We start from the raw sequence: 22,538 nt of genomic DNA on the forward strand, positions 1-22,538 counted from the left end.
AGGAGATGGCGCAGGGCAAGTCCAGTAGGCCAGAGCTACGCTGTCGTCGGAGATCGCGGGGGCACAACCCGTCGGCATGAAATCCAGCGAGCGAGTCTTCTGCTCAGTGCTGCTATCACTCGCATAGCTTTGCAACATCCACGCCACTGATGGCACTGGGGCAAGAATCGCGCGCCCCGACAGGATTCTTCAAGGATGATTGGCGTGTTGGCTCTATCGTAATTTGTGACGTGGTGACACGTGACGTCTTTTTATTTTCGCACTCATAACGATGATTCTTCTACTATAGTAAACTTATCGTTTGTACAAACGCGTATACATTCTGGCGTTTTTTATGGCGGAACAGGAGGCCGGACGAAAGCGCGGAGACCATTTCCGCCGATATGTACATTTCGTCGATTAGGAATCGCATCGAGCGCATGCAGCCACACAAACTGGGCGTCAATGCATCAATAGCACGCGAGAGTCGCTCACTTGTATAAAAGCAATGACTTGCCTTCTACACAAGTATGTGTAGACGGACAGCCTGAAAAGAAAAAGCTTAATTCTGGTTCAGCTATACCCAGACGACGTGTAACGTTACGTCGCATACTCGGTTCTTTCCCCGTGTTCAGCTAAACCTGCGGCGCATACTGCGGTGCGGGACGTCATCAGGACGATCGATAACGTGCATGACTGGCAGAGGAGGCCGGTCATGCACACACGTAAACATGCAATAGGATGAACTATGTCTGCACGTAAAATCGATTCTATAAGCATGTAATTGTATGAGTGTGAACACGGTGGCGCCTGTACCGTGCTCTTCTAAACTACATCGTATGAATGAAAACGTACACAAAAAAAGCCGCTATACGAACGAAATGAGTCGTTAACGACGACATGGTGCGCATGCGCGGAGCAGCGCACACGATGGACGCGTCGTGCCGCAGTCAGTACAGGGAGCCGGACGAGGCTCGACGCTGGATGAGGCGGGCCAGCTTGTGCGCCGATTGCATGACCGTCGCGGTGGCGGAGCTCGTGTCGCACTCGGGCGTGCCGTCACGGCTGCCTCGGTAGCTGCCGGAGCCTCGCAGGGATATGAGCGCGTTGACGAAGAACAGCATGGAGAGCGTCTTGAGGACGATGACGGCCGTGAACAGGTTGCGCGACATGACCTCGTTGTCGTGCACGGCGCACGCGCCCAGCTGCTCGCACACCGTGTTCCACAGGACGCAGCTGTTGTCGATCACGAAGCCGAACAGCACCGCTGCGGGGATGGCACCTGCGCAGCAGCACACGGAGATCGTCGAAATCGAAGCTGGTGCATGGTGTTTGGCCTCTGGAATTTCTCGGCGCGAGCCAGTAGGCAATCGCGGAGGCCTTCATTGGCACTTTTTTTTAAAGACTGGGTGCATGCTATCCCCCTCCCCTCTTTTTGTGCGTGCATGTCCCGGGCCGTAACGCAATTGATCAGTGTTCCACGCACATGACTCTCTGTAGAGAGACAAATGAACTCCGTTATGGGTCCCACGGCTCTGACGAGACTGTAATGATTTCTTAGGAGGAGAGTGCTCCCGTGTCTATTTATAGAGTAATATACGTAGCAAATCAGCACTCGCAACAAAAGCCAATCGACTCATTTTTTTTTGTCAAAGTGATGGCGCCAGTGGTAGGAGATTTCATACCTCCACGAATTGAGCGCTTCTACACGAGTCTGCAAGTGCCAGGAGCAATAGGCAATGCTCTTGCACGCTGACACGTCGCTCCAGTTTGGGAGCGTTGTTTATTTTCCACCTCAGCTGTGTTCAATAAAGGAACACGCCTGCGCAAGTATTTGACAAGCAATAATTTATGTCATCTCGAAAAACCCAGATGTTTTTTGGTGAGCTGCTTTCTTACCTAATAAGGTCACCATCATCCATTGAAACCCCAACGAGAAGGCCTTCAAGTGTTCATCGACGCATCTGCGAGAGGGCAAGGATACACGGAAAACACTAGAGCACAAGCGCTGGTCCTGTGTCGTTGTTTCACGGTATACTTTTTTTTTTCGCGCCTTCAAAAGCTATGGTTCAATAGAGAACGTTGATTGCTTCCTGCAGATGGAAATGGGCTCACGTGACCATCACAGCTACGTTACTCACGTGATAAACATTACTCACTTTACTCGCATACGCCACTGTTCGGCTATAGATAACTATATCAGCGCCACGCCCCCTTACCCTCAGCGGGCTACTACTGGCGGACTAGCGCCGCTATTGTATGGTCATTTCTGTTCTGTAATACTACATGCACCGAGAAAATGAACTCTTCCTCGATGGTTGACGTCATCTAGTTTTCTTGTAACATGCCCCAACTAGCCCAACAACAAGTTTTATTACATGTACCAACGGACAACTGCACTCCGTTGCTCGGAGAGTATTAGCGACGCCTTACTTCTTTAAGCCTCCACGTCCCACCCTCTCCGCTTTCGCATGTGATAGCAGTGGCATTTAATATGCGCTGCCGAACCGCTTACCGTATCGTGGCCGACACTCCTGGCGTGCAGAGGAAGAAGGTGAAGAACGTGTAGATGAATATGCCGCTCATGTAGGCGAACAGGGCGTTGCACTCGTGCGCGCACTTCCTCCGATCCGCCTGCACCTTCTGCGGCGATCCCCACAGCACCATCGTCTCCACGCCAGGGTGCGAGATGCACTGGCAGTCCGTGTACACCTGCGAATGCATGACAGAAAGAGAGAGAGAATATTAGAAAGGTAGAAAGATTAACTTGACCACGTCCAGTTCACCACCCTACACGTGGGGAGAGGGGAATAATGAAGTAAAAGAGAGATAGAGAGAAAGAGAGGAAAGGCACATTGCACACCACACACACAGTGCAGGATTTCACAGGCCGTCGCTCAGTGATGTTGGCCTCAAGATTTGTAGGGGGGCTCGTGCGGTTTTCTGGACGGATCTATTTGAGAGACCGCGCACCCAATATCTTCTCCCGAGTAAAGGAATGCAGAAAGGAAAGCGCCACTGCATACGAGGAAAGGTAGTCAATTTCTTCCCTGGGTGCTCGTGAAAGAACCCCAGGTGGTCGAAATTCCCGGAGCCCTCCACTACGGCGTCTCTCATAATCAAATAGTGGTTTTAGGACGTTAAACCCCACAAATCAATCAATCAGTCAATTCCTTCCCAGAATAATGCCATTTAAAAATAACCCACGACATGCAGCCAACGCCAGTCTCTACTTAAGTACCTGCGTGCTTCATTAAGCTTTACGCTACGGCGAGTATGTTACAGAACATTCTGGTTTACTAAAGTGGCAAACAACATGACCTTTGAATTTTTTTCCCGTGCCAAAACGATAATATAATTACGAAGCACACTGTCGTTGGTAAACTACGGAACAGTTTAGACTACTTTGGGTTCTTGTAACATGTGGATGAATGGGAAGCTGAGGTAAACACGTTCGCCTAGAGGCGCAGTATTCAAATTTCACCACCTGAATTTACTGAAAATTTTTTCATGCCAATCTGGCGCACACATGCACTGTGAGGACGTCACTCGATCGCGCGTGCGCGTCTTTGTATCCGTGACGTCACTCGTGTATGCGTGTCCGCGTGCAGAAAGGTATACGTCACCGTAAAAGAGATACGTTGTGAAGGGTTTCAGAAAGTTATGACGTTGTCATCAAACCACACTCCTAAAGAAGTTGTTGTTCGCACAATAATTGGTATAGCTCTGGTCCACCACACCTTGACGTGTTCGTAGATGTAGTCCCGCTTGCAGCCGGCGAAGCAGGGCGAATAGTAGGTGAGCCTGTCCTTGCCGCATACTGGGTCGTAGTTCTCGATGGGGCAGTGGCAGTTGGCGTTGCACGGCTGGTCGAACTGGTTGGACACGTTGGAGACGAAGAACCGGCTCGACGTGTGGTTCAAACCGAAGAAGGTCGGCGCCGGGCAGCTGTAGAGGAGCACGAAGCAGCTGAGCCACGCCGCCACCGAGCACACCAGGCACATGCGCACGATGCCGTCGACGTCCAGGTTCAGCTTGTGCACGCAGTAGCCGCCCAGGAGGATGCCGCCGCAAGCGCCCGGCACTGCTACGCCACCTGCACACGGCAACGCGCAACGTTAGTCTGTCATAGAGAGTGTATACTTGCTATATTTTAATAAGCAAGCAAAATAAAAACATACAAAGAGACTAGAGCTCAGGGTCCATGGCAATATGAGCATCACATAACGCCAGACAAACAAGGAAGTCGGACACTTAAGCACCCCGTAATCAGAATTAACACCGCCTATTTCTTCACATCTAAACCGAAATATCAGAAATTCTCGGCAAATAGGTCATCAAAGTCATATTATGTATTTTATCAAACAAATCAAACAAAATTCTAGCCGCCACCCGACCCTATATACACTTAATCACACATTCGTAGACTCAGTCACGTCATACGAATATCTAGGACCTCTAATCCGATCTCTCCTGGCATCGAATTGGGACCATTACATAGACCACATTCTTAGAGCGGCCAACCGCTCCCTCGGGATGTTTAAATGTAATCTGCGTCGTGCTCCTACGCTTGCGCGAAAACTGATATTACCCATATCCACCCGAAAATTGAGTACGCTTAAGCCATACGGGATCCGGATCAAGCATACATAATTGATAACATAGAATCCATGCACAACCGTGCTGCTCGTTTCATTTGTTCTGACTACTCTCGTTTCAGTAGCGTCACTGCCTTAGAAGCTCGTGCTGGTCTTGTTAACCTTTCCAATCATCGAAAACTCGCTAGCTTATCTCTTTTACATAAAATCTATCATCATCCATTGCTTCATGACGATTTTTTTTTCTGTCACCCTTAGCAATCTTTCCTCGCCGCGATCACCCTCTGAAGGCCAGACGCATCACATGCCGTACCTCATCATTCGCTAATTCGTTCATACCAAAAACAATCATTAAATAGAGCCAGCTGCTTCCAACTACCGCGATTGAACGGAACATTTCGAAATTTAATTAACTTTAAAAAAAAATGATAACGAAGTTTAGCGTTTTGTGCTGTTCACTATAACCCATTTCATTTTCTTTTTGTGGTCGATCATTATGTAATTCTGTTATCTTTCGTTGTGACTTTTTATCATGTCGCCCTCACTCTATAACCCTCACTCTACAACGAATCACTGTACCTAGCCTTCATGGATTACAAGAAGGCGTTTGATTCAGTAGACATACCAGCAGTCATGCAGACACTGCGGAATCAGGGCGTCAATGAAGCATATATAAACATACTGGAAGAAATCTACAGCGGATGAACTGCCACCATAGTGCTCCATAAAAAAAAAAAAGCGATAGGATACAAATAAGGAAGGGTGTAAGACAAGGGGACACAATCCCTCTAACGCCATTTACCGCGTGCTTAGAGGGTTTTTTTCAGAGGCCTAGAAAGGGAAGACTTAAAAATAAGAGTTAATGGAGAGTACCTTATAGTAATCTGCGATTCGCCGATCAGATTGCATTGCCGAGGAACTCAGGGGACGAATCGCAGTTAATAATTACTGAATTAGACAAGAAGAGCAGAAATGTAGGTCTTAATTTAATGTGCAGGACAAAGTAAAGTACAACAACATCGGAAGAAAACAGCGCTTCGAGGTAGGTAGCACTTGACGTTGTAATTAGGACAGGTAGAAACCGCGGAGCCGAACCACGAGATTGAAGTAATTACAAGAATAAGAATGGAGTGGAGCACATTCGGCAAAAATTCTCAATTAACGAATGGTAGATTGCCACTATTCCTCAAGAGAAAGGTATACAACATATGCTAAATCAATAAAGCTTATATGATCGCCCTAAATACCCAGCTTGATATTGTTAGAAATTTTCATGCCATAGCTGATTGCCAGTATAAGCTTTAAGCAAAACAATTTCAGAAGACGGACGCATGAAAATATGAAAAAATTTTAAACAGAAGGAGTCACTGGAGCCAACGGTTGGTATTGTCTGCATACATTTTTCCCCAAACGAAGCAAAGGAGGAGAGGTCAAAGAGAGGTCAAGGAGAGGAAGCTTTAAGAAGTCTTTCTAAGGAAGTATTTTGGTAATATATTGTCGCAGTGCAACGCGAACAAAGGATGACAGCAGCTTACGGCAGCGAAAAGAGCGTGTTCAGGATCAGCTGTACAGCAAGACGCCTGCTTCGTTGTCGTCTCGAAAAACCCCCTGACCCACTAGCTGGAATCTACAAAACATTCCTATCGTCGTTCTTTTTCATATACACACGCGTCAATATACACAGAATAAACGTATTTGCCATGACAGTCCTTGTGATCCTTTTGAGTTTGGTGAAGACAATGTTCGATGTACTGCTATTTAACTTCTATATACGAATTAGATGAGCTTCCATATAGAATAACAAGTGCGTTAAGTTCCGTGTTGTAGCTTTCATGGGCTTTTCGCTAAAGATATCCTGCTGGTGGACATTCATTCTAATAGACTGCTTCTTTCACACAATAAATTAAAATAAGAATTGTGCAGACTTCACCGATTTCCCCGACTGTGTGCTCGTTTGCTGCTATACTGGGCGACAACTTTTACTGACAGCACTGCGGAAGCTATAGAACCACAGCGCATGCTTATAACCTCTTAGGGAAGGTAGTAAAGCGCATGCTCGTGAAATTCGCTACTTTGTTAGAGAGTGAATAGTATCAACTCGAATTACTACAGTTCGTTACTGAATTGTTAGCAACCGCAATAGTAACTCAGTAACATTACTAGCTCTACTGGACTACAATTAGGCTACTGGGGGCGGACGCCTATGCTGTTTGTATACGTGCGTGTGCATTGTCTTATCAAGTTCATTCTATTACAAAACAAATAACATCAAATAGAGAAACGGAGTGGCATTGTCCATGTGCACTGACTTGTGACCACCAATTACTTCAAATAATCACCATGGTAAGTAGACATAACACCAGCGCACATACAGGCATGAACGGACCACAGGTGAGAACAAACGCAAACTCCACACAATATCAAGACCTCTAAAGCACTCGATATATACTCTGTAACAGAAGCTTGAAAGCTATTACTGCTTATACTTTGGGATAGCACACACTTGCTGGTTAGCAGTCACATAACTTAGAAGAATGATTCATGTTTTGTAACGATTACCTGGCGCCCTTCATTAGTATGTGTCCTGTCCCGTAAATACGAAACTGTTCAACTGTAATCGAGACAATTAAAGTTTGTCTAAACTTCGCATAACTGTGAAGACTACGGCATAATAGACTAAAGCATCTACGAAAGAGATGCCGCGAAAATAGTAGTTTACGTTAGAGACTCGTAAATAAGTTACTATTTACTAACTACAAAAATAGTTTAGGGTATACTTTGTATACTTGTCACTGAAAGTGTTCGTGGAGAACAAATTATATTGGCGTTGTATAGTGTACGGATTGACCCTTACGTACCCAGTAGAGGGGCCATGGCGGAGGAGCTCATGCCCAGCTGCGACTCGAAGATTTTCGTCATGAAGGTCGCCAGGCCGGTCATTATCATAGCTATAAGGCAAGGAATAAAAAAAAAAACGAAACTCTGACGTCAGTTAAAAAATCGAGTGTTAGTAGCGGGCAGTACGTGCAGGTAACAACCGCTTAAGACATTAGGGAGTTTTAGAATAGCGCACCGCGAGCCCTTGCAGTGCGGTCGCTGCCACTGCGCATGCGTCGTAACGCGAGTCAGCGTTCGCGGACCGCACGCAAAAAACCCGAAATTGCATGCGGTAATGGTGGCCCGCATGTGGCCCACAAGCGCTGGTTTCGAGGCTGCGGTGTCACTGCGATCGTGCGTTGCGGTTCGCAACAGGGCAAACGCTATTCTAAAGCTCATATGGCACCCGCAACGCCCGCAGCGCTTGCAAGCGGTATTCTAAAACTCCCTATTAATAAAAGCGCGCATGCTGGAAAGCAGTGACCAGTTGAACATATAACTGCACCGAGACTGTCAATAGGTAAGACGATATATACTGACGAGACCCTAAATAGACGTGGTACCCTAACTTCACAAGGGCGAGGAACGGAAGTTATCAACGTACGAGCAGCGTATATATATATATATATATATATATATATATATATATATATATATATATATATATATATATATATATATATATATATATATATATATATATATATATATATATATATATATATATATATATATATATATATATATATATATATATATATATATATATATATATATATATATATATATATATATATATAGACAGTCCTGACCTGCCCTCTTTGAGAAGACACGTAAACTTTATTTGGAGATTATTATGTCGTCGTGTTATTAGTATAGTTAGTGACGCTTATTATAAACACTGCATTTGAAAAACTATCATGACGTCGTTCACCAGGAATATTCAAAAGTATGGTGCCACCGCGTCTGAAACGACAGTAGCAGCAAAAATTGAGCTATAGTTGGTACGTGTTCATTTTTGACAGAACATGTTGCGCGTGCCAACACTAGAAGAAAAGGCGGGAAAACACCCTTGTTGTCCTCATGTTTCTTCTAGTGTCTGAGTTTGCGTGCGCGCTACATTCTGTCAAAACTGAAAGGGCACATTGCAACTTTTTACGACTCGGGCGCTTAGCGTGCGAGGGCTGTGAGCTTACTCTCCGCTGTGCCGGCCAGACACAGAAACATGTACGTTGCGTTGTGAAGCAAGGCATTCACGTTGGTCGGGATGCTCCTGAAGCCGGCTGAATCATCCTTGGCTTTCCTGCCTTTCTTGGAGGTCGAGGCGCATTTCTTCTCCAATTTCGCCCATATTTGGCCTGAAGAAGGACAAAAAAAATGAGAACTACGATGAACGGCTGTTAACACGGTGACGAGTTTTGAAGAAAAAATAACTACAGAAATTGACATTGAAAGAGAAGGACAGTATGGTTTGATTACTGTCAGGCGTGCAGGCTTTTCGATTTTTACCGGTAGTGTATAACTACATTGGTCAAGGCCGGTCTGCCATGTTCAAAATTCTTCAAGTGCCGTCCCCCATATTGTAGAAAGAGAGATCTACCAAATCAATGAGTGCACGGCTCATTATTGACGTTGTACATTTCCGAATGCACACACTAACAACAGGTGGTTGCTCTGTAATGCACGTTGATACATGCACAAGTATTGGACTTTGCTTCATCCTTGACGAAACACACGAACGTGTTTAGGTTCGCTCACCTTCTGCTAGTGCTTTTTATTGAATGAAAGCTCTGCCTGCTTACACAAGCTAGAATTCTAAGGCGCGTATAAACAAATCAATATGACCTTATTTCATGTTTCCCTCTAGTTTCTGTACTCCCTCCATGCGTTACAAGAGCACGAGAATGTGTAACAGCGTAAAATATAATTGCAGTATTGGTTCATAAATATTGACATCAAGCGCAATGAGGGCTTGAAACCGATAAGGGAAACTCGAGGTAAGGTTGAGGTTGGTGTGTGAATACGGGCCTAAGACTAATGATATGGTACCTCTGAAATTGAGAGGCTGGGACATGATTGCAATCGAGGAGCGCATCATGCGGTGGTCACAAGCGAATTTTCGGAGCGCTATGCTTTACCGCCATGTTTCGGTTGTCAATAATTGAAGGCTTCCCCGACTCCATAGCCAGTAATTAGTACTGATACTTATAGTAATATGAACGAATGTGTGCCTGTATGTGGGCCTTACTTGGCAGCTCCTTGGGCAGGAGGCTTGTGGGAAACGCCACGATGATGGAGCAAACGGAGCCAATCAGATAGCCGAGCCACCAAGCGCCGGTCCAGATGTTGCTCGCGGGCGTCAGGCCCATCCTGGAAAAGAACGAGTCCGATGACCACCGCTAGCCGTGCAAATCGCGTGCATCCTGAAAACGTACTGCGCTGTTACTTTGATCATTGAAGTGAAACTGAATCATTACAATTTCGCTCAGCGTATAGTAAGAATTAGCAAATAAAATCCAAAGTTAGCCTGTTCTAAAACATTTTTGAATACGGTTGGTGAATTCGGTCGAAAAGTGAAAATACGCAATTAAAGAACTAAGTCGGATCTCGGTTGAGCTGAAGTGTCAATACAATCTGTGGTGTGAGCCAAAGAATCGCCAAGTGAAGAGGTAAAAATTTGACGCCTAAAGCAAGAGCGAGAACAATGCTATGGAGGAAAAGTGCAGATACGTTTGTATTAGGCTTAACGACGTCGCGTGGCGAGTTAACGAACGTGTCTCTATAGTTACGTACCTCGAAGGATCGTACGAAACCTCGGTGTAGACGTTGAGCATGTATCCCGACAGCACAAAACCGGTGGCCGTTCCGAGGAGCGACGTTGCCTGGTAAGTCGCTGCGGAGTTAGAAATAGCGAACCAGGTGATTTAGCAGTTTCGTTCTCTAGCTAATCGATTCTGGAAGACGTCATCGTGTGTATCAACTTTACTTAGCATTCGCAAGTTCATTACTAGAACACTGAGCTAATCTCGGCCGAAACGACAATCACCAGAATTGAACTGAAGTGAAGTACGCAGACTGTATATAGAAGTAAAATAGAGTTTTAGAATCGCGTATAGGCGAAGCTTTGCATTTGCCGCAACTGCACACGCATCGTGCACTGACCTCTTGCGGACTTCTGTTAACTGACTAATATGCCACCCCACCGCGGTGGTCTAGTGGCTAAGGTACTCGGCTGCTGATCCGCAGGTCGCGGGATCGAATCCCGGCTGCGGCGTCTGCATTTCCGATGGAGGCGGAAATGTTGTAGGCCCGTGTGCTCAGATTTGGGCGCACGTTAAAGAACCCCAGGTGGTCAAAATTTCCGGAGCCCTCTACTACGGCGTCTCTCATGATCATATGGTGGTTTTGGAACGTTAAGCCTCACATATCAATCAATCAATCAATCAATCAATCAATCAATCAATCAATCAATCAATCAATCAATCAATCAATCAATCAATCAATCAATCAATCAATAAATCAATCAATCAATCAATCAATCAATCAATCTGACTAAAATGCCGGCGACCACAGTTAACATAAACTTAGCGTTACTCTATCCTAAAACTCTATTGTAATTGAAATGCAGCATGACCAAAAAAAAGATGTAGTTCGGTTCGCTATAACCAATAATTCGCTATGTCAGCATTCGCTATAACGACTTTTGAATCCTTTCAGTCACACGACTTTTGAATCCTTTATCAATGCTGTAGGTTTACGAAGCCCACCTATGTACTTGGTGGACAGGGTGGTAGGCACGTTCTCGTCGAGGTAGATGAGGGCCAGCGTGTACATGGGCGACGAGCCGGCACCCACGATGAAGTGTCCCACCCAGAAGACGAACCGGAACCGACGCAGGTCGCCCTCTGGTGTGCCGCACAACGACCCCTCTTCGCCTTTGCTCGGGCACAAGCTCATGCGTTCTTGGCTCTCCTCTCTGCAGTGCCCAGTTTTGAATTTTCAAACGTTTGCGCCGTATTCTTTCGTATTCTATGCTTCTTTACTGTTATGGAAGGAAAGAAGTGCGCATTTAACGGCTCGTTCTTCTTTGTTAGGCGCAATGTAAACGATGACTAACAGGCAGTATTGCCAACGAAGGTATAGCGCCAGCGGCAAGTTATCTTTTCGTCTACTTTTTTTCTTCGAATTTAATTTATTTATTTATTTATCTATTTAATAATTTATTTATTAAAACACTGCCTATTCATTTTTGGAGTCATTACAGAGGACATAGATATACATGATATTCATTATTTCACATTCCGAGTAACAAATCCCTTTACACTACTGGTAAACAAAAAATATACAAGTTGCATTACGAATTACCATACGTACATTACGTGCAAGGCACAAACATTACAATTACTTCAAATAACATCCCCTATACTTTCCTTGGCATCATTGTCGGTTAGTAGTCCTTAATACGCGTATATTGTTACGGGGAACACAATTGAGCGGGAAACGCAAAAGCGAGCATATTACAATATTTAAAATGCACTGGGACTCATAACGGATGACGCAGCATCTCGCGCGGTATGCCACCTTTCGTGGCAAGATAATCTTAGACGGCGTGCTCATGCACAACGCCTCGTAACAATTAATATAACGCAACACCACCCATCTATTCTATTAAAGCGGTAATTCTATAATTGAAGACGACGTTATACTGGAAAACCTAATTTCCGCGGCGAAACCTTTGTATACGTAGTCGTACGAAGGTTGTGCGTCCAATTACATTGACTGACAACACATGCCGACATTAACCAGTGTCGACAGTATGCGAGTAAACACGGTCGTCTTAGCACAATGTATACACGTATTCCAGACTGCACTTCCTAATTATAACACATTAAACTAATTCACTGAAGAAATAACCACCACTTAATGCAGAATACGTGGTAGTGGCCATATGAGATTAACACGCACAAAAAAATGTCACATAAATACAAAACATCCCGAACAATGTTCGGTCAGCCCGTTGTCATGGTACCACGACAGATTGAAAAGAGGGTCTTCTGGACGTAGTATAATTCCGCCATGCCATCAAATCTCGTAATGGGGGGTTTTGAACCAACAAGAGGAGCGGTAGCACCACTTCGGAACAATTCATAGCCGACATGACATCCATTTGACAGCATGCCGGTATCCCGCATTGTACAGGTCAGCCCTTTGGCGCGCTGTCCATAAAGGTGTCTACGAACGACCGACAAAGTAGTTTTCATGGAACAACTTGTCTTACATGCAGTCATCATCGTCATGAGCCTGACTGCGCCCACTGCACAGCAAATGTCCCTCTCACGCTTCGCCCACAAACATGGCCCTGTACTAGTCGTGTCCACTTCATCACCACAAGCATCTATATCTTCTCTGCCCACCTAAATTTCCGTATTAATCTCACGCATTTGCCGCCTCTTAGAATTTGGTCTGTTACTCTTAGTGACCAGTGGCGAGAACATATCTTGCCGCTCCTGACGTTAAACACCAATAATGATGAATATTATTATCTTCCCTTCTCGCTACCCCTCCCATAATCATTTCGTCATACAAAGATGTGCTTAACACCAGTCTGTTCCCTGAACAACTGTACTCGCTTCTTGTCCCATAAGATTGCATAACACCTATCTTTTTTTTTTTACGGCTCGCTGAGCTGGTCTCAATTTAAACAAAACCCCTTAGGTGCTGGTTAGTATAGTGCAAGCAAGAAGCAGTAAGTGCTGGTAAGACGCAGCTGTACATATGCCTTTCTTTTGTCATATAATGATAAACTACCACTCATTATATATAAGGAAATGCCAACCAAATGATCCCACACCACATATATTTAGTCTCAAGGTTGACGTCTGTGGTCACCACCTGCCTTAAACAAAGGCATGCTTTTACCACTAACAGGTAGTGGGGCGCCATAAAGTGCGGCAGAACGATGACCATGGTGCCGATGCCGATGACGATTGCCGACATGGCCAGGTAGAAAGGCTTGCTGCGCCTCGCCGCGATCAGCGTGACGAGCGGCGCCGAGATGCACGAAGCCAGGTGATACACGGCCACAATGGTGCCGGCCTCGAGGCTCTTGAGCTGGAAGCGCCGCTCCAGAGTGGGCAGCACCATGTACACCAGCCCGTTGGCCACGAACCCCTGCAGGAATACCATGCAGCACAGGGCCAGGAGCACGTACCTGCGACCGTGTGAGGACTTCCGTTGCACGATGGCGTAGCCAGGGCGGCGGTGCACGGCAGGCCCATGTGCCACCGCGAAATTTTCTTCGCCATAATATGCAGAGCGCAAAATGACAATTTACCTGCCTGGTCCCCGCTTCAGGTCAAGGTGGTGCCCTATACCCTCCCCCTAAAAAAATGTCTCCCTACACACCTACGATGAAGTGGATGTATGGTTAGGTAAACGGCGCCCAGTTTTGCACATGAGTATGGCAGTCGCTCAACTTCAAAGGAGTGTTTTGTGGCATGGTTCTTCTTTATGAAAGCAAGGCTCAATCCTATACCGGAAGCGCCATTTAGTTTAACCGGACCAGTATAAAGAGGAAGCAACCAATATAAAGCGGAAGCTCATGGGAAGATAAAACCTTGAAGCAAGGAAAACTCATTGATCAAAGAGAGTTCTTCCTGAAACAACCATTTAAAGTCTTTGGACATGACGTGCTGTCTTCTTCAAGACAGTTGTTGCCTTGAATAAGACGAGGCCGCTTGTCGAAACGCCAGCTCCAGTGACAACCCTCCTTGTTTAAGGATTTTTCATCTGCCTGGAAGGCCAGTTGACTTCAAAGAAACGAACAGGCTTGTTTCGAATCATTTTGGTTATTTCAACAGTATATGTCTAGTGTGCTACAGCAAAACTTGATTTCTAAGAGGCGAGATGAAAATGTTGTCGGAAAACACACCACCTTACGACACCAGAAGCTTGCCGACCTCCGCTGGTCGAACGTGTGTGTATAGCTTACATTTCATATTACGCGTGATGCACAAAGGTTTGGCAATGGTCTATCGGTGTAGGAATCACTGTGTGTGTGTGTGTGTGTGTGTGTGTGTGTGCGTGTGTGTGCGCGTGTGTGTATGTTGTAAATGAAATGTAACGTAAGTGTAATGTAAACGTAAATGCATATACGAATGCATGTAAATGCAGGTAAATGCACTACATTGATCTATTGTATTGATAGCAGGTTCGTGACCAAATACTGACCCATGTCTAAGAAACAGGTTGTGAGGGCCTTGTCCAAACGGTACTGAGCGGAGCAAGTTGTTTAAAGCTAACACTGGTGCAAGCAGCGTAGCTGAAGACAATGGACAAAGAGAGGATAGACAAGGACGTCACCACTCTCGCTTTGTCCTTCGCTTCGTGCAGTGTGCCGCTGCCAGCCTTGTCAAGCTGCCTAAAAGCAGATTCTCCTCGGACTTCGGCGTGTTGGCACATACTCGAACGAATGCAGCGCGACCTATATGGACGAAGACAAGAGGCACAGAAAGAGACGAGCGCCGTCTGTCTCTGTGTCTACTGTTGTCCTCTCACTCATGGCCTGTACTGTTCACGAAATAAGCGTCTATTCTGTAATTCAAAGCGTTGAAGGCGTCACATGGCAGCGGGTACCGGGGGTGCCGAAGGTTGAGCAGGAAATCCGGTCGGAACCAGCACCAGCCGCAGCGCTCGTCTTGTTCTCGAGCGGGCTGGATGTAGGGCAGCTGGGTGAGCGATATCTTGCGCATGGGTTCCGGCAGCGGCGCTGCGTCGGCAGGCGGCACGCACGCGTCCTGGTAGTCGCCCTGCGTCGACACGCTGCTCGAGGACTGGCTCACATCGTCCGCGAATTGCACCACCGCCGGCCACGAAGACATGACGGTGCCGCGCCCTACGACAATGGCGTGCTTGCAGAGGTTCCGCAAGAATGGAGTGGCGCGAACAATTTGCCCTGACAAAACTACGCCTAAAGCAACGAGAACGCTTCATCGCATAATGGCGTGATAGAATATTCGTCTAGATTAAGTAAACAGACCGAAAAAAAAAAAGATTTACCATTAGATAAGTACCAGCGTTACCATAAGACCTTGGCTATTGGTCAGACATTTTCAAGCGGCGCCAAATTCGTCTGCCCGTCGAACGACTTCACAAAAGTGTGAGAAGACATCTCGTCGGAACAATGTTCACGCACTACACCAACTAAACCACGCCTTAAGAAAGCCTATTAAAGAATTGTTTTAACATAAAAATCATGCATAGTGGCTCTGCTTACAAACGAATATACTGCGGCCTGCTGCTGATTGCTGTCGACACGAGCGAAACGAACGTCCTGTAAGCAGAAAGATCGTTTGATCGGGCTGTTCCGAATCGGTTGTTGGTTCTCATGCACGCCTAATCACGCCAGTGTTTACATTAATTGGACGTCCGCTAGGTTAAAGAAAAACACAGAACGGAATTCATCTTTTAGCACCTCAGGCTTTGCTCAGCGAAACAGCTGCAATGAAGCTTCGGTCATGTGCTTCGAAAACCATAGATGTTGGGTTAAGGTATATATATTCGCCACTGCTAAGCCAGCTTTTTGAAGAAAAAGACATACGTAAACGGTACGAAGGCGCCGTGCCCTAATCTAAACGTGCTATACGGCTGTAGATCCAGCACTGGAAATTTCGGTCTTCACGCGTCAGCAGAGTCCTGGACCATGCGCCATCGAGCCACCGCGAAACAAGGCTTGAAGACGGCGGCTCAAGGGCACTTACCTTGAGTGCTTCAAAGTGGCTACCAAAGGTGCGCTCTTCGACTGTCCGAGCAATCTCGCAGGTATCCCAGACGTTAGGGTAAAGCACAGCACGCGCGACACGCTCAACGGCTGCTACTTCTTTCTTCTCAATATCCACTCAGTGTAGCGCACGTGAACTCGAGAAAACTCACGAGTTTCACCACAACAGCGAACCAATGAATGTAATAGCAACGAATTGGAATGTTATCCAAACTAAGGCTCGCAGTTAACGTCTTTATACGCCGATCTCACTTATTTTCACAAAACGCTGGAGTAAATACGGCTGCTCCATGGAATGAAGCGGTTTTCGCGCTCTCTTTCGCTTCAACATAGATCGGTGGAAGCATGGCACGCACAATGATTGCAGCCGTCTATTGGTGACCATCGAGATTCCTCGCGCGCCTGCATGTGCGACCAGGCGCTTTTAACGCAATAGCGTTAGAGAGCTCATGTCGCAGAAAACCTGCCGCCGGCGGCGGCCTCATTGGTTGTGAGCGAAAAGTCGTCTGTGCGTCTGTGACCGAAAAATTTAGTTACCGTGATAGCTGCGGGAGGCCGCTACTTGTCCACGCGTGTGCACGCAATCACACAGCAAAGGCCGCGCGTTCGAAAAAAAAAAAAGTGCTCCAGGTTACGAAGCGCGGTAGTTTCTTTGCCCTGTCACCCCTCACTGCTTAGCTTCCAGCGCTTTCGTCGGCACGAGAAAAGAGATAATGCAATTGCAGCATATGACAAGCCTTTGTAACTCCACTCGCTCTGGACGGATTCTTAAAATTTCTGCGGCGTTAAATTTTTGAAGCAATAAGCTCTTCTAGTGAATTTATTGCATTGTTACTTGAAAAGGTGTTTCAGGGCCCCTTTAACGCATTTTGTTCGACAGGTGTCACGCCAAAAAACGAGCCCATTCGGCGATAATAGCGCGCGCTGGTCCAATCTACTGTGTGCGTGTTTGTGTGCGTGCGTGTGTATGTTGATTGATATGTGGGGTTTAACGTCCCAAAACCACCATATGATTATGAGAGACGCCGTAGTGGAGGGCTCCGGAAATTTCGACCACCTGGGGTTCTTTAACGTGCACCGAAATCTGAGCACACGGGCCTACATTTCCGCCTCCATCGGAAATGCAGCCGCCGCAGCCGGGATTCGAACCCACGACCTGCGGGTCAGCAGCCGTGCGTGTGAATGTAACAAAACACATTAATAAGTATGCACTTAGCGGTTGAAGGGTGCACTAGGGGCCGGATTTTGCTATCGCATTCAACTCTTAAAGGCGAAGCTTAAGGGTCCCACAATTTCTTGATGAAAGTAACGATTTATACTTTACACCTAACATGACGGTGACGGCGAAAGTGCGTCTCTGGTGTTCATATAATTGCCACCGCGATAAAGTTTGACGGATATAAATGACCGCTGCTCTTAGAAACGCATTAATTATGCATGCGTGATTGCGGTTTTAAAATTAAGACATTGACTGTAAACTATGTGCTCTGAAAGAAGAAAGTGATAGACGTCATTTTCGGTTCAAAAAAAAAAAAGAAGAGTCAGTGGCAGGTATTGTTTGTACGTCCTGCCACTTGAACGCTTCGAGGTAGGGTGAAACTTTGGGGCAACGGAGCAGAAACGACTATGCCATTCAAGCTTTAAAGACCCTGCTGATTTGCTTGGGGCGTCTTGCTCTTTTGCTCTCCTCCCCGCTTCCACAATTACTTGAAAATGCACACTATTTATGTGACAAAAAGATCACTGGTCAGAGGCATCGGTATTATTGGTAATACTATTTCTATAGCTGTAACAAAAAAATCAGTGGCTTCCTTACGTCTTCGTTGGACGGCTGAAAAGCGAACGCTATTCAGTGTGGCTGTTTTACCTCGTCTTTTGCATCACACAAACACCATTTTTCTTGTTTCGCGAACGCTGTTAAGACATAGTAGACGCACAAGTAGCGCACCTCGACCTAAAGAAGTAGCGCACCTCGACCTAAAGGGTGATCATGCGACTTTGTGTAATATGCCAACTATTCACTCAATGTCACGCTCGAATGAAACATATAAGGCATTCGCTTTGATTTATGGTGATGTATGTGCCAAAACCACAACATTATTATAATTGACGCACGCCGTAGTGGGGGACTATGCATTAATTTCGACACCCTGGAGGTTCCTTAATTAATGTGCACCTGAGTGGGTTTCTTTGCGTTTCGTCCCCACCAAAATGCAGCCACCATAGTGGCAATGGTACCCACGCCCTTGAGCTTAGCAGCACAGCATATTAGCTGTTATTATACCCCGGGGGATTACTTCCAACAAACACACTGCATATACTTTTAATAACAAATGCAGCACACACCACACATTGTTCTGTTTGTAATTTTTTATAGAAAATTTGCATCTGTACAGTGACATAGAAGGCAAGAAGACCTTCTCATTGTTGTAGAACGCTTGACGACTATACAAATCTGATGTCACGCTGTGTTTGCACTAGTGTCCATTCAATTGTAATAGACAGGGCTTTGCTACAGTTTATGCTTTGTACAAAAATTTTTTGTTTCTTTGAAGGGTGATGGTAGAAATACTGAAACATGATTATACCTCCACATGGTAATATTTGTTTGCCACGAGTCAGTCAGTTTGGAACACTAGTTTTGAGGAGCAAGTAACTTGTAAGACAGCTAAAGACGTCAAATGATGCATTAATGATACCTTTGAAAGCGATATGCACAGTCATTCATTGTACTTCACAGCAGTTATTACCGTGTGACGACGGGCTTGGTAGTTAAACGGCTGAATTTAACCGTTTACGCATGCTCACTCACCCACTACCCAAGAGTCATTCGCAGCATTACTGTAATAAAGAAAAAGGTGTTAGGTAGGCAGCATTAGGGAATGTAACAAAACCAAACATTAATATGAAAACTGATGTACTTCAATTACCAGAATAGAAATAAACATACGAGCATTAAAAAACTGACCGGAAAAGTGGCAGTGTTAATATAACTACATCAGGTTTGCTGACAATCACGCTAGCTTCGGCTTCTATCATTCTGTGTGAAATAAATGTCACCTGATTCACTATCACAGAAGTAACAAACGAACACTAGACCATTATGCTCCAAACTCTCAATTAACCAATAGTTTATATAAGACTATGGAATGCAAACAACAAGGTTTTGCAATATATAACTTTACAAGTGCTTGGCCTGATATGCTTGTGACGGGGTTAAATAAATTATTCCCTGTTTTAGAAATAAAAATATAATATTTGCTTTAGTATAGGACCACACCATACATTAGCATTTCTCATTTTAAAGCTGCCCTTGGGCTGTAGAAGATGGCATGAGCTTAGGAGTAACCTATGAAACTTCCTTTTTTTTTAACTGGCATGAATGCAACATATGAAGGTGTTCTTGTATTCAAAAGCTGGAGTGGACCCCATGTATATTTCATGTTTGAATGGCTATGAATAACAATTGAACTAAATGTTGCCAGTATTCTTGCACTATAAGTTTGCTAGTATCTGTAAAATAGTAATTTAGGGCACTGTCCTGTCAGCAAAGATTACAGCAGCAAATGTAGATTTGCTTTCTGTTGTAGTACAAATAATAGTGATTTCAAAACAGTTTCAGACTGCGTACTTCCGAAATAAAAGGATACGTGAGAGCTGCATTGCATGTTTTGCCCTAATGTGAGCTGTGTGCACACTACGTAAGTGCAAATGCTTTACGGACACTACACATATACAGATATGTCGCCCCACCAATTTGTAAGGGCATCATAATACAAAGACCACAAAAAATCTTCCAGGAACAGGCACTAACAATAGCTTGTAGCATTCCTGCCAAAGTTCTGATGCTCATTTCACCAAAGCAGCATTGTCTACCAATCCACCAAATGAGGTCCCTTTTTTTCAACACCTCAACTCTAAACGAGACATCCAGCAACACACAGTTTACACAATTCTTAGTACAGCGCACACCTTCAGTTCCTCACACACACTCACACGAAATCACTAGCTTGAAGACTTGCACAACATACTCTGAGAATCACATGTCGATGCTGCTGAAGTTATGCGACACTTGCAGACGAAAAATTGCACGAAGTCTCGGGCATCCAAGAAGTTTTTGAAAGTTTTCAGATGATGAAATTCTGTAGGCAGTCAATACACTGCAGCTACTTCATCTGCATGAAACATCATGCTGAAGTGTACAATTCATAACATTGTCTTTTCTTAAAGTTCTTCGACCAGTTTACTGTATGTGTGCTGGCAGGAAGGTGATAGATACATGGGCTTTGTGGTTTTATGAACAGATGGTGATCAGGAAGGTGCATTGGTTGTTTGAATAACGTCATATTGTGGTGCCAGTTGCAAGATTTGGTTGCAAAATACACAGCTTGTACATGGCAAGATTTGTGAAGGTCTTTCAGGCATCCATAGCAGTTACTAATTGTAACAAATGGATGTTGCTTGCCAGTGTGGCTTTGCGGCAGATAGTACTGTTCTAGTGCAGCTAAAATTTTATGGGCCTGCATCTAGTAGCCCTTTCATAGGGAAATCGTACGTTGGCTATGCACATGATGCAAGATCTGTGATGCAAGCTCCGTGAACTGTGCCTAGAAATGATACTTGTAGCAGCCACTTGAAGCTTTCTCCCCATGCTGGTGCTAATTACAAAACTTGGTAGTTGCGGACACACAGTGTCGAAAGCCCATACCTGCAATTCCAAGTGCACATCATCAAGATGAATTAAAGTAGCCTGCATAGATTCAGGCTATTTCTACTTGCAGCCTTTTTGGCTTGGGAGTGTTCAAAACCATGTACTGCTATCGCTATTGTGATGATTCTGCTTCTGGTGCTGCTGCTGCTCTGTTGCTACAGATCCATTTGTAGCAGATTTGTACGGTGCCGTAACCACTCTTTTTTGCTTGATGGTGGCAATGCCAGACTCTTCTTTGTCAGTCGCATCAATGTCACCATCTTCCTCGTCCCCGCCTTCAGGTGCCTTGTATAGGAGCCACGACAGGAAGAAGAATAGGCATGAGAGGAACTTTACGGTGGCCAGGAGTGCCAGAAGGTTGCGTGCCATCTGGCCATTTTCGTAGACAGCACATGCACCAGACTCATCGCACGAGCCAGGCCATAGCACGCAGCTCTGGTCAATGAGGAATCCGAACAGAATTGGTGCTGGAATGGTTCCTGCAAGAAACAGGTGAAACCACAATGGGTGAAACATATGTATGCTTATTTAATGGGAACACTGTGCAATGAAAGAAATTAAGGGAAATTATGAGCCACACAGAATTACAATGTCTTAGAGTTAGGCATAAAAGGGGTGAGACCTGATACCTTGGTTATAAGTTCAATGTAAACCTTGTGTTTTAGGGAGACAAACGGTCATTAAGGCAAGATCCTATGAGTCTGCGGATAGAAAGTTTTAGGACAAATCAAATAGTGATGATCACGTATCAAATATGAACACAATCTGATTATCATTCAAATAGTGCTCGAACAGTATGGAAACTCCTTTCAAAACAGTTCCAGAATAAAACAAACATTATTTTGTTTGGAACAAATAATCACAACATTAATAAATGAACATTACAACTAACTTCAGCTGATAAAAAATGCCATGATTAAGTAAATTTAAAAAAGATCGTATAAGCAGTGACAGCATATGAGATACTTTGTAATTGCAAGTTGAAATACAAAGGTTACTTAAAAATTCAAGGTTGTACTTTGCCCCCACATTTTGAATAAAACTGAGGCCTAAAAACTAAAAAATTTTTGAGGAATGAACACCATAAACCCCACGATGAGCATAACAGAGTGAGGACGTTATCACTTAGACGTAACTACACTTTTAAATACAAGCACTTTCATACGTTATTAGTACTGCCCCAGTGGCCCCATTAAAGACTGAACTGCGTGTATATGGGTAATCCAATAACTAAAACAAGAAAAGTGCTATCTCCATGCTCCAATGTGTTATTCTTTTGGAGTTTTGGAGTCAGTTAAACGAAAAGTATTACAAAATTATTCGGCATTTTGAATATGTAATCAGAGTACCAAATCGAATAGCATACTATTTGAATAGTTATTTGAGATTTTCGAATATTCGCAGATTCCTACAAAAGCCTTAAGTGGCTCATGAGAATCAGCATGACCATATGACTGTACAGCATATTCATATTTAAATATAGATATATCAGCCCACTCCTCGCTGTTTCCGCTGGAAATAGTGAACATCAAGCTGAGTACTTTGAATGAATTACTGGATGCCAGATTATAAAGAATATTTGAGAAGATAGCCA

The 22,538-nt window shown here is 44.9% G+C and overlaps 2 protein-coding genes across 2 annotated transcripts in view; both read right to left on the reverse strand.

Moving 5' to 3' along the window:
- Window positions 1–234: 234 nt before the first annotated feature.
- LOC119169547 (solute carrier organic anion transporter family member 4A1-like) lies at window positions 235–13,651 on the reverse strand. The gene is made up of 10 exons (XM_037420586.2): window positions 13,381–13,651; window positions 11,222–11,430; window positions 10,248–10,347; window positions 9,703–9,824; window positions 8,651–8,812; window positions 7,436–7,525; window positions 3,720–4,075; window positions 2,495–2,691; window positions 1,879–1,943; window positions 235–1,261 (listed from the first exon to the last, which is right to left on the reverse strand). The coding sequence occupies exons 1-10, from the start codon at window positions 13,638–13,640 to the stop codon at window positions 930–932; spliced, it is 1,893 nt and encodes a 630-aa protein (XP_037276483.2). The 5' UTR covers window positions 13,641–13,651; the 3' UTR covers window positions 235–929.
- A 6,985-nt stretch (window positions 13,652–20,636) lies between these two features.
- Oatp26F (Organic anion transporting polypeptide 26F) overlaps window positions 20,637–22,538 on the reverse strand; it is a 107,684-nt gene continuing 105,782 nt past the window's right edge. Inside the window, exon 11 of the mRNA XM_075876634.1 lies at window positions 20,637–21,423. Within this exon, the coding sequence (XP_075732749.1) occupies window positions 21,035–21,423 (389 nt within the window). The 3' untranslated portion in view covers window positions 20,637–21,034. The remainder of the gene's footprint in view (window positions 21,424–22,538) is intronic.

This window comes from Rhipicephalus microplus, chromosome 2 (assembly GCF_043290135.1).
Source record: "Rhipicephalus microplus isolate Deutch F79 chromosome 2, USDA_Rmic, whole genome shotgun sequence".
NCBI lineage: Eukaryota > Metazoa > Arthropoda > Arachnida > Ixodida > Ixodidae > Rhipicephalus > Rhipicephalus microplus.